The 13218-nt window shown below is 43.5% G+C and overlaps 1 protein-coding gene across 1 annotated transcript; it reads right to left on the bottom strand.

The window, feature by feature from the left end:
• Window positions 1-1143: 1143 nt before the first annotated feature.
• Window positions 1144-10624, bottom strand: HSD17B2 (hydroxysteroid 17-beta dehydrogenase 2). The gene is made up of 5 exons (XM_062500154.1): window positions 10357-10624; window positions 5996-6208; window positions 5509-5694; window positions 2925-3062; window positions 1144-1502 (listed from the first exon to the last, which is right to left on the bottom strand). The coding sequence occupies exons 1-5, from the start codon at window positions 10622-10624 to the stop codon at window positions 1144-1146; spliced, it is 1164 nt and encodes a 387-aa protein (XP_062356138.1).
• Between the last annotated feature and the right edge of the window lie 2594 nt (window positions 10625-13218).

Below are 13218 nucleotides of genomic sequence, written 5' to 3' on the forward strand. Positions count from 1 at the left end.
TTTCTTTCAAAACATCACACCCTTTCAAAGCCCAAGGTTGTGACAAACAATGCAAAAAGGGAATAAGGTAGGAAAAATACAGGTGAGTTGTCCAACCACTTGCCATTGGCGAGGGGTTTATGGTATGGTGCACTAGGGAGGGCACCTGGTGATCCTGGAATGAAATTAGGGAAGGGGAGCAACCCCAGTCTATCAGAAGTTGGACACTAGACTCCAGCAAAGCCACCTGTAGATTTACTGATCTTAGACAAGTGAGCAGAAACTCCCCCCCAGAGCAGAGGGAGTCACAAGACTGTATCCGGAGAAGTGGGAAAAACTTGAATTATTTGTAAACCTAGACTTGAGTGAGAAATTGTACAAAAAGCAGAAGTGACATCAGAGTTTACTAACAATTAGATAAGCACAGGCATATACAGGCAATGCACAGAATGACCCAGACAGATCAAGTTAGCGGCTGATACACCCACTATGACTATTTTTATTCCTGTAGGAAGGAAATTATTTATCTCTTCATAAAAACTTTGATCTGTTTCCATTTATTTCTCTCCCCAACAACTAATTTAGGTTGCTTATTCTGGCAAAGAGAATACATTACAAACTTCAAAACTATACATAACAAAATTTGGGGGGAAAAGGACAATCAGTTTTCAGGTTCAACAGCAACAGAACAAAAACAGCAGACCCCAACATATTTGGCTGAAGCTGTAGAGAAAGACTTGCATTACACAGCTCTAAGCCTCTTCAACAATAGGAATATATTTAACTTATTACGAGATTTAAGGTTGGTGACTCTCTAGGGGTTTTTGTTTTGCTTTAACAAAACACGTTCTGCATCTCCCTGTGTGTTGGTGATGCTTTAGAAGCAGACAGGAACTATGTCATTTCATGAGGTACCTTACACAGAAAGCAGGATACAAAGACAACAGGAAAGCACTGAAATTCCTCAAAAAATGCCCCATCTGGGAATAGCTTTCCATTTATGTTTATCGACTGCTTTTCCCCAACATTACTCTTAACACAAAAATTTCCCTCTTTGCAAGGCAGTGTCAAAGCAACTTCACAAAGACAGCAAAATAAGAAGCAGTATCTGTACAGAGTTCTTCCCAGCTCCCTCATCCAGTGAGATAAACACCAGTGGACACCTCAGAGGTTCTCACCTTCATCTCCTGATGTTTTCAGCTCCTTTGGAACAGAGCCAGCACTCAGGATCTTACTAATGAAGAAGTCGTAGAACCAGAGGGGGAAGCAGCAGAAGATGCAGAGGGGGATGTAAGCCCCCTTGCCAGGGGTGTAGAGGCCCTGGGGTCTCCTGGCCAGCAGAGCATGCAGGACAGCACCCAGCACAGGGGACAGGTCAGGGGCACAGTGGGAGGGCAGGTGGAGGAGGTAATTCCTCAGCCCCAGGAGATATTCCTCTCCATAGGCCTGCCTGGTGTCTGCTGGGAGGTTCTCTATCAGCTCCTTCTCCTGCTTATCCCACTGCTCAGCTGTGCCTTCGATACCTGCAGTAGCAACATCACAGGATAGCAAGTGGGTTTGGGGCTGGATTTAAAAAAAAAAAAATCTGCAATTAATAGTCAGAGTTGATCTAAGCCGGGTCAGTGAAGAACAAACACCACAGCTGGTCAGCAGCCAGTGTTTTTAGCTGGAAGAGGAAGAAAAGCAAGAGTACTTTGTGCTGCACAAAAAGCACAAAGTTCATGCCACATTTGGCTCCCTGCTCTACCTAAAAATGCTCTCTCACAGCCAAATCAGCATTTTTTTCTCCCCCCTGCCCCCCAACTTTGCTATTCTGTCCCAATTCATTTTGTGGATGTTTTCAAACAGTATTTATTATAAACAACTGAAGAGAGACAGGCAAACTAAGACGAACAGGATTCATTTGGTTTGGCCAAGTGCTAAGCTGCCCTTTCACATGAGACATTAGGATTTCAATAACTCGTTTCCTGAAGGATTAGCCTTCTATTAGGACAGATTTAGAATCATAATTGAATCTATTTGTCCACCCCATAATGTAAGAATTAAAGCAGGGGCTTCTCCAAGGGAATTATTGTCTAACTACCAAAAGTTAAGCATTGCAAATAAAGAAAAAAAAAATCTTTAAATAAATATTTAAATCTTAAATCCCAGGACTCAATTTTACCCATAAACCTGAGAACAGCTATCAGGGCCCTGCAGGTGAAAGCCTCAGGCAGGTTCCACTGACCAAGGAAAGCTGTCAGAGCCCAGAGCCTCACAGGGCCCCTTCCCAGGAGGTGAGGCATTCAGGGAAGTAATATTTTATGAAAAATACCAATTTGATTGACATAAAAAATGCTCTGGGCAGGGTATGGGATACAGTGAGGGCATGTGCAGCAGGAGATGAATCTGGAACCTGGACAGGTTCAGCAAAAAGTACTCAGTTGAAGGAGGAGGAGAATTTGGAACAGAAAGCAGCAGGAGCACATGGGGAAGGAGTAGAGAGGAGAGATCAGAGGACATTGACAGCAAGCAAGCAGGATGACAGGTACTGCTGCAGATACTGCCATGCAAGACAGAGCAGCTCAATAAAGAGAGCTCTGATATTGAGGAGGGGAGGAGTGATGTGGGACCTGAATCTCCCAGGCAGGACAAGCGAGCCAGAACACTCAAACTGGCCACACAGTCAGCTCCAACAAAGCTGGAGCAAAGGGAAGGCACCAACTGCCCGGATGCTGCCCTGTCCCAAAGCAGAGACAGCTCTGCCCAGGAGAGGGGAGGCAGGCAGCATGCAGAGCTGGAGGGAACATCTCACAAAAGATACTGAGCCTCATTTCCATAACCCACATAAAGAATGGAGAAAAAAGAGGCAACCCCTGAGAATCATTCAGGGCTCTGTCTGAGGCTGCTGAACTACAGGGAAAGACGAGGCACAGAAAGAACAACCCAAAACGTCAAACACCAACCTGTTCTGAAGCCTGATGGATGAATTGCCATGACTTTAATGCCCCATTTGGAAAGCTCTTGCCTCATTACTCCAGAAAACATGGACAGAGCTGCTTTGGATGCCCCGTAGGCAGCATACCTCGGTAGTGGAATGCCTCCTGCAGGAGCAACAGAAACCTGGTAAATCTCGAGAGTGGCTCTTCCCAGCTTTTCTTTTCCTGATTTAGAAGGGAGATTATAGCACAACCAAAATCATGCCTCGCTCCCTGAGGTTAAAGGCAGGTCAGTGAGGAAATAATTTCTTGCTAGAGGTTTAAAAAGAGTGAAAGTTGTAAATGAGTAGTTGCTTACAGCAGTTACACTCAGTAACACCTGGTAAGACACCTTGTAGGGCAGAAAAATATGAACTGGACTGCATTTAAGGGTAAAAACTGCTGAAAGTTGTGACTGTTGATTTGAGAAACACAGAATATTTTAGTTCATATAAACAGTGAAGCAGTAGTTTTATACTCCTGCTCTTGTCACTGTAACACAAATTTCCAGCTCCTACAATAAACCATAGAACAAGGTAAGTAATCTCAATTCCAGCTTTATAAAGCCAACTTTCTTTCTTGTTCTTTCTAGAAAAGCCAGAGAAAACAATGCAAGAGTGGGTAAAACCTCTGTGGACAAACCAAAGCTGGAATCACACTCCATGAGTGACTGGACTCCCTGAGACCCAGCACAGAAGCAGATCCCCTGCCTATAGTTATATTCCATCTTTTTCAATTCCAGAAACATTTGTTCAGATGTCCCAGAAACTGGCAGATTGTCACTTCTTTGGTGCTAGAAAAATACAAACATGCTTTGACTTCAGCATCCTCTTCTTCAGCCCTCCCACTTCTCCCACGAGGTTGGTGTTACCACCACACCATCACAGCCACCACAGGCTGTGCTGGGAGCAGGGAACAGAATGGACAATCCTTTCTTTGTGGCACATGCCTCCTTCTCCTGCCTGCATGGGCAGTTGGGCACATCCTGCCTCTGCTTCACACACTACACCGTTCATCTCGACGTGCTTGAGTATTTTAAAGGAAAATACCTCAGACACAGGGGAGTTTTCAGGTAAGCTACTGGTGCTATTGGATGTTGTGCTGGGATGACCAAGCTATCACAGGAGCTGTTTACACAGAGCCATTCCCCTTGAAAAAGTCAGGCCATTTATATGTTAATTATTCTTCTGTATGCATCTGAATAAGCTGGATTGGTTTGAGCCAATTGAATCACACACTTTTCCCTCTGAGGTCAGGCTAACCTGAGCCCAGTTAAATGAGCCCTACACAGACAGGAATAGATTCAGCACAATGAGACCTCACTAACTTCTCCACTAATGTTTTACCAAAGGACCCCCAGACCTTGTGTTAAGAGGAAACTCTTCACCCAAACCAGCCTGTGTGCAACAACATCTCTGCAGACAGCTAGAGTTTAAGCAGGGTCATTACCAGCTCCTGTAAAGGCAAACTACTCAGCACAGTGAAAAATGCATTTATCCCTTCAAGGCAGTTCAGGGATTCTCATTAGGAATTAAGGTATCTGCCCCAAAACACCTACAGTGAGGGATTCACTTGGGTGCACAGAGGAAACAGGGGTCTAAGCATCAGAAAGTTCTGATAGTTCAACCCTGATTTCTCAGAGTGTCAGCAATGAACCAGGAATACAGACATGCAAATACAGAGCGTATCTGGGATTATGAAGAGCAAACAGTGCCAGAGCCAGACTGCAGCCTCATCCTCAGCATAAGGGGAACACTGGGTAGCACCTTCACAAATCACCCCAGCAATGCAGCAGGACTCAGGGGGACTCCAACCACGAAGAAGGGAAAAGAAAAATGTGGGGAGCACATGACCCAGCAAATCCCAAAGATCTTACTCCAAAATACTTTCCAGCAGCATAACCTCCTGCTTCTAGCAAGTGTCATTTTTCAAAGGAACATTCTTGCTCCTCAGCTGTTGGCTACCAGATACTGCATTACTCTATTACATTAGTTCCTACAGCTTAGCATCTCAGCTGTCCTCCCAGAACAGAAGGTCATGTTATAAAGACATCCATGTATATATAAAGCAAAAATTATGGGGAAAGAAATGGAAAGGATATGTTAATTTTTAAAAATGTTTTGGATTTTTTTCCCATGGAAAAATACCAATTTACTATTAAGTTAGGCCTAAGTATTTCTAAGACATCCAAAATATTTCTAAAGAAATATAAACACAACACTCCCAAGTTATCAGCAGATAATCACAGTATGAGGTGGTCACAGACTTCTGCCTGAACATGTTCTAGAGATACCTGTGATGTACCACTCATCTTTATGGAGGCTCAAAGTTATCACTCGTGGCATCTAGAACACAAAACCTGAATGTTACTGGGTTTTTTGTCACAGCATATTTTTAGCCACATTAAACTCTTCTTTAAAAATAATTTTTTGGGAGTAGAGTCCTAAACTCAAGAAAAACCTGGATTTATTACCTTAACACTTATTCCCTGGGTGTATTGACAACCCAAACTAACCCACACCTTCCTTGGCATTAGCTCCAGGACTTGATTTGGTGCTTTAGCTCAGCTCACCTGCCATGCTGGACATGTTCACCAGCCTCCCCTGCGATTTCCGGAGCAATGGCAAGAAGGTCTTGGACACCTCCACAGCCCCAAAGAAATTCACCTCCATGCAGTGCCTGTAGGTGCTCATGGGGAGCAGCTCGCCATCAGCAGGGAAGCCCAGGATTCCTGCATTGTTCACAACACCCCAGAGTCCTGGGAAGAGGAGAGAGCACAAGGCTACAACATGCCAGGAAAACAACTGCAGGATTACACCAGTGAGCTGGATGGTGACCCCAGACCAAAACAAAGGTGATCTGCAGCTGCACATTCCCCACTCCTTGATCAGTCACTCCATCTTCTCATATCCCAGAAAAGAGAAGGCATGGACAGAAACGCCCAAGACTTTATCCTGGAAATGTTCTGCACACCACAGTGCAGCCAACAGTAAAGAGATGCACTTGTTAAACTGCTACATCAAGACTTCCATTGTAAAGGGGGGAGAAAAAAGCTGTACCTGCATTTTGCACCTTCTCTGAGACTGTCAGGTAGGCCTCCTGGACCTGAGTGGTGTTGGTGATATCCAGCTGCAGGACTGAGAGTCTCTGGGAGCAGGAGCGCCGCAGCTCCTCAGCCCCAGGGCCATCCTTGTTCAGAACCCCAGCAAACACAACAAAGCCCAAGCTGTCCAGGTATTTAGCCAGTGCATGTCCAATCCCAGTGTCACTTCCTGAAAGCATAAAAAACCCTATGGAAAGTAGCACTGTCCAACACCGTAATTAAAAAAAAAAAAAAAAAAAAAACGCACATTGGAAAGCCAAGCAAATATAAACAAAAATATTATTGTAAGTCCCTGAAATGCATATGTCAGTAGAAAGAAAAGTTCAGATCTGAAGTTTGAGGATCATTTAAAGGTCCAGCTCCTCAAAGATTGACAGGCCATATTGTCCTGACTCAGAGCTGGTGGAATCAGCTCACCCTCTGCCACTGACAGATGCTCTGACTTTACACATAGAAAAAGAAACAAAGCCCTACTTTGGTTTTACGCAAATATTCAGACTGATACCTGATAACAAAAGTATCTAAGAGAAAAGAAAAAAAAAAACAAAAAGAAAAAAAACCCCTAAAATTTTCATTTGAAATCTCCAATGGGCAAACCAGTTATAGGGCTTTCAAATGCAAATTCTTGGATTCTATTTCTTCCTTCAAAGAAGTAGCAGTATTTCATTCACACATCCACCACACAGATCCCTCAGATAAGCACTTTTTATTACAGATTGTAAAACAAGCCAAAACTAAGCAACTGTTGCTTTACCTGCAAAGCGTTCCAATGCTTCAGAAAGTTTCTAAATAATATTTTTGTGCTAAATAAGCTATTTAATTCATGCAAATTAGTCCATAAGGAAAGAAACATGTCACCCATGTCCCCACTAAGCCTCCCAGTGAAGCCACACAGGTAGTGACAGGGAAGGAGTTTATAGGGGCTGTGCTTCAGGAGCTTAACAGAGGACAAGATTGGGAGGAAAATTAGGAGTTTAATAAATCAATACAGTTTTCACACTGCAAAGCATCAGCCTGTTCCACAATACTCTACAGTAACTACAGCACAGAAAACTCCTGGATGCTGCTGCGCACTGGGACCCAGGATCTCCTGCAATAACAATTTACTACATCAACGTTCAGTTCCCAAACCCTGGAAACCTATGTGAGTCAAAAGAACTCCTGCCAGATATTTTTCTATTTTCTCATTTGTTAAAGAGCTGCAGTACTCCCTTACTTAACCCTACTATAAACTTCTGAGGGTTCGTCTGTGATTTGACACACCATGAAATATATCAGTTATTCACAGGCCTTCTCCTACATTCAAAATACGTAGTCAATAGAATTTGACTGCCAAAGAGACTCATCATAATCATGTTAGATGCTCTTTTCTGGATTCTATGTTAACTGGAGCTTTAGTCCTGAAAGGTGAAAAATATTAATTCCAGGTGGCTTGAAGAAAACACGTACTAAATGTCTGGATCAATCAGTGCATCTTGAAAAAGTAGAAAATAATTACTCATGCTCTATTTAATTCCTAGGAAGAAAAAAAAAAAATCAGCTTTTTGGCATTTTTGAAGTCTGCAATTTGCTGGAGATGCACCAGAGCACTACAAATATCACATTAAGCTTCTCCAGTCCTGACCTGACAGAACAAACCTGCATTCTTTGAATTCCCTAAAGAGACATGAAGGAGCCTGCAAATACCCCAGACACAAGAGATTTCTTAGTTTGGGGGTGGGCTGACTTTCCTTCTTTTTCTTTTAATGAAAAACCCTTCTTTTAGATCAAATCCTTCCTCTTTCATCATTCCCAGCAAGTACACAGCCACAGCTGCATATTACTTAAGTTTTACGATGCAGTTTTAACTTGAAAATTGGCAGAATACAATGCAACTTGAACTTGGGATGGGCATTGCAATCCAAAGAAAGCAATAAAAGTTGTTTTTATCATTGCCTGATGCTGGGTTTGACCCTGTTATTCTTATTCCAAAACAAATATGATTTGAGTTCTTGACCTGTTATTGAAGTCCAGAGAAGCTTTACTCTTCCAGCTCCTAGAATTCAAGGAGTCTCCATTGGGGGAAAAAAAAGATAACTTCCTCCCCATCACACTCTTGCTTCTACACCAAAAATAATTTGTGGTTTATGAGAAGACTTTTTTTAAGGAAAACAGTCACTATTGACTGTAACTGACCCATTACTGAGAATTTACAATTAACTCATGCTTGAACATGCACCCAAGCACTCCCCAATAATGGAAAGAGCAAATTTACTGGAGAAATTAATCCCACTGCACACAGACTAACCAGGGACAGAATTTTACAACTCCTGTTACTTCAGATCTTGGTAGTAATTTAATTTTTAGGGAAGATGCCTATTACATTTACCACAAAAGTGTTTGCATGCCAGGAGCTTCTGCTTAAGGATATTGGAGCTCTTGCTCCCAACTAGAGGAGCCACAGCAGAGTTTCAGCAGTGGCTTTGAGCCTGCTCACATGCCCACAGTTATCCATGTGAAAAAGCATTTTGACCACTGGGCCAAGTTTTTCCCTTATCCTGATACTCCAGTGAATTGCTGGCTTAAATAAATAATGCAGAGCAGCACTGGTACAAGGAACATCCAAAGAGGACCAGAACAATGTGTGACAAAATGCAGGGAGAGCAGCAGAGCTTGCTCCAGCCCCTGGCCAAAGGCTCACAAGGAATATGTGGCAGCTGCTCAGGACACAGCCACATTCCCCAGCCCTGCAGGGCCGAAAGGCAGAGGGAAAAAGAAAAAAATAATGTAAATCACCCCTTTTCACAAAGTGCCTGCCTGAGGTCTTGTCTAAACTGGAGGAAATGACACCAAAATCTACATAAAGGCACCTTGCACCTGCAAATGCACAGGGAAACCTATCCTGTAGTTGGTGTGGGGAAGAATACCACAATCAGAGCAATGTAACCAAAATACATGTTGAGTAAAACTTCTGTTTCAGTTGATGGAGGGTTTCATGGATTGCACAGGATTCCAATAAAGACAAAGAAAAGCCTCCTCAAATTAATCAGCTGTCAAGAGATGTTCAGACTTGCATTTCTTCAGGACAGTTGCAGCACAGGTACAAGGAAAGCACATTTCCTTACTGGACTATACCTAAATGTTCCTAACTCCCTCATGCTGTTCTAATTCAGCCTCCAGAGTGGGTAAATTCCCAGAGAGTGCTTTTTCCTCAAGATTTGCAGTCTGACAAAGAGCAAGGAGATGCTCAAGTGCAAGCACATCCCCTGAGTCGGCAGGGGTGGGAAAGGATTGCTCCCTATTCCCCACACCAATATCCATTTTTATCTGACACACCTGCAGAGAGAAACCCAGCTGGCAGATAAACTGCAAGGGGAGAACTTGCTGCTGATCTTGTCCTCTCTCAACTTTTATACTTAATCCCTGTATTAAAGCTGGCTAGGCAAATCTTAATTATTTCCAGGTGTCCCTGTAAAACAAAATGAAATTCTGCTAGAAACTGCTATATAAACCAAAGCAACTTAATTCAGCATTCCAGAGGGGAAAAAAACCAATGGAAAATAAAATAAAACCCAGCAAATTAAGGGTGCAAGAAGCAGTAGGCAGGTACTCCAGTTTAAAGGTTTGATTAACACAAATAAGCAACATATAAATAAAAAACACCTAAAGTTTTAGGGGGAACAGGAGAAAAGCCATAAAACTACAAAAAATGCTGTCTCTGCAAAATAAAAGTGGGTTTTCAGTAGATCAAAGTGGTAATAGAGACTGAATTAATTAGCTCTGAACTTTCTCTGCTAGTGAAGGGAATTACTCTCTCCTAAATGATTTCACAGAGGGTTTCAAAGAGATGGCACCAAACCAGTCTTGAAATACATACACGATAGACACAGTGTGCACTATGTACACACACACACACCCAAAGGACAACTGCACATCCATAACCAGCCCAATTCATTCTAGTAAAGAAAAGGAACATATGAATGTAGTGTTCTGAGGGCTCCCGGGAATTACTGTCTCTCCTGAAAAATTAGACCATCATAAATATTCTTATGCTTCTTGCACCAGTAAATTTCACAAGTACATCTAAAAAGCTACTCGTAAAGATTAAAGGAGACGCTAAAAATAACAGCATCTATTAAGATGCTTTTCTACTTAATTTCAGAGCACTTATTTACCTGGAAAAAAAACCATCACTGCCAAAGCAAATAAAACAAGCAGAAAAGGAAAGGATAAAAGGAACTCTCACGAGCATGCACTAAGCCAAGGACAAGAAGTTTTCCAGCCCACTTGTGAGAAAAAGCAGGTTTTGTTTGTTTCTGCGCACTGGCAGCACCTTACCTGTGATGAGCACAGCTCTGTCACCCACGGGCAGCAGGTCCCTGTCCCCCAGGTATGCTGAGCACAGGAGGCACACGGCCACAAACACCCCCAGCCCCTCGCCAGCCCCCAGCATGGCCACACACAGCAGGGCGGGCAGGAGGCTCCAGAGCAGCACCTTTGCTTTGTCCAGGGGGCTCCTCTGGGCCGTGCAGAGCATGGTGACCCCAAAAAGCGTGGTGACACCTGCACAGAGCCACCCAAGGGGGCTGCTGGCCAGAGCATCCATCGGCAGTGGGGGGGGAAGCCGGCACTCCACTCACACCCCACCGCCGGTGGGTGGAAGCAGGTATTGCTAAATGCAGTGTGTGTTATATAGGAGCAGGGGGTGGGGCAGAGAAAGGGGACTCTGCTTAAAGCTTTGACATAATCTCACTTACCCTTGGCATCAGCAAGGAGCAGGAGTCTTCCTTACCTTTCATTCCTCCTGCCTGACAGCTCCACCTTCTGAACAATGTGCTGGCTGGATAATGATTGACAGCACCAGGAATGGACATGATGTAGCAAACACTGGCTCCAGGAAAAGATTAACTGCTACTTTTTTTTTTTTTTTTTTTTTTTTTTTACATCTTTAAAGTACACTTTCCTAGACAGTGAGAAAAGGAACAGTTTCCTTTTTGAGAAATAGTTGGGCTTTCCTGCTTAAAAAACTTAGGGTGTAGTTTCAGTGGAACTGGTTTTTGATGGGCAGTGACAAAAATGAGTCAGGCCAGGGTTATTTGATCTCTGGAACACAAACTGTCTTGGGCTTTATCACATATGGATAACGCTGCTCTTTCAACAAAGAGCCCCAGATTACCTTCTTTGCTTAAGCACCCACCTTTGCCTTTTTACCTACTCCACATTCAGCAAATACCTGCAGTAAATTGATATTCAGGGGGTGCTGGGAGGCTGGGAACAGGTGATTGCTGGTTTGCCATGAGGGGCACTTTGTTAGGTGAATGCAGGTAGCACACCTGAGATCCAGTCTTCAGCTAACCTCCAGTGATGACATTCACCTTGGTTTTGACAGGAATCACTGGCTTGATAGCCCCAGCAAGTTTTACAGGGGGAGTAATCAATTAAATATATTAAAGAGATTTAACACCCACTGTGCTTTGGTGCTGTGTTCTGAAAGTTATTTAAACAAAAAACAAAAAAAATTAAAAGCCAGCCAGAAAAAGGGATTGAGATACAAATTAGCCGTCTGTATTTAACCCTGTTTAAAAATCCCTGGTGACTCATTTGAGACACAAGCCTACATTAGCATAGACCAAGCTAACATGATGTAGCTGGTCTTCCAAGACAACGTGGTGCTGATCTATCTGATTTCAGACAGAAACACTGAAGCACATGGTGCAAACCTGACATGAAACAGAGCACGTTCCCATTCCATTATGCCTTTGGGGTTTTACGGGATTACAAATCTGTTGAATATACACTTTTCCAGCCAGTGAAAATGTTTACATACCTCTGCAGGTAGTTTACATGAGAGATGAAGTCACTTTTTTAAAGGAACATCACCCTCAAGGTATGCTCATCATTCATTACTTTTGTGAACACTCATCCACCCATCCTCCCACCAGTCTACAAAAGGAAAAATATCTTCATTTCTCTTTGCCATTTGCTGCTTCTGCTTTTATTAGGACGCTGCTCTCAAGGTCAGCTATACCTTGCGGTCTATTAAAGCATCTTCTTAAAAATTTTCCTGGAGAATTTTGCTCTCTCCATGATTGGTGTTTGTCACTTGATTTAGATGATCACAAATGTGCTGGCATTTAGAGCATGAGCTCTCACACTTGAGGGTACAGTGAGATGGACCTTTTCCATAGTGGGATGAGGGGCAGAAGTGATCACCTCCAGCCTGATGTTTGTCCTGGCTCCCCTCAGCCTGTGGGGATGAGGCAGAGGTGGGCAAGGAGCCACGCTGGGGTGGCCACCATGCCTGGTCACTGCAGAGCAAGCTCCATGAGATTCCCCCTCTGCTCCAGGCTCCCCTACCATGTCCCCCACAGAAATGTGTTTTGTGTTCCCTCCCTCAGACACAGCTGGCAGGGTGGGGGATATTTGGAAAGCTGGGGGTGCCACATGAATTCCTTACCCACCCACCCACTGTGGTGCATGGACACAACACCTGTCTGCACTCACACCCCTGCAGAACAGCTGAGGGGACTGACGCTGTCTGAATCAATGCTCAGTCCATCACCTTAATATAAAATACAACCACTGAAGGCTTCTTTTAATGAGAAGTTGATCACGTGTTCACCCTGGTGGGTGAATAAAATTCCATGTAAATGCATAGATCATACACACCAGAAGGGAGGTTATGTTCCAAAACTGGGTGAGAAATGCTGGTGTGGAGTACCCACCTCACAAAGCCTCTGCACTTTCTCTGACAGCAATGATAGATTGCTGCTTGAGGACTTTTCAGCACAACTTTGCCACAAGACAAGTTTTTATCATTCTGTGCCAACTACCCATCTAGAAAAAACCCCTACTTTTCTCTTTACCCCTTCGAGATGTCTCCATCTCTAAAAGCTGTATACTAACCCAGGATTGCAATTGAGTTTGCATTATTTCCTATTTCTCTATGCCATGCTTACTTGTGCTATGAATATAAACCCTTATCTCTCCTTCTTTTCAGAGCTTCCTGGAGAAAGGCAGACTCCTCCAAATTGTCAGGATTTTGCATCACCATGACATCTGTGTTACAACGAGAATGGATTTAAGTTAATTGACTCGGGGCTAAGTTCACCCTGCCCTTGCCAGGACAGTTCTTTCTTCCAACAGAAGAGGGATGGCTTTTCAGAGCCACCTCACAATAACTCAGTGCCCTGCCCCTTT

The sequence above is a fragment of the Cinclus cinclus genome, chromosome 11, assembly GCF_963662255.1.
Source record: "Cinclus cinclus chromosome 11, bCinCin1.1, whole genome shotgun sequence".
In the NCBI taxonomy this organism is placed as follows: Eukaryota; Metazoa; Chordata; class Aves; order Passeriformes; family Cinclidae; genus Cinclus; species Cinclus cinclus.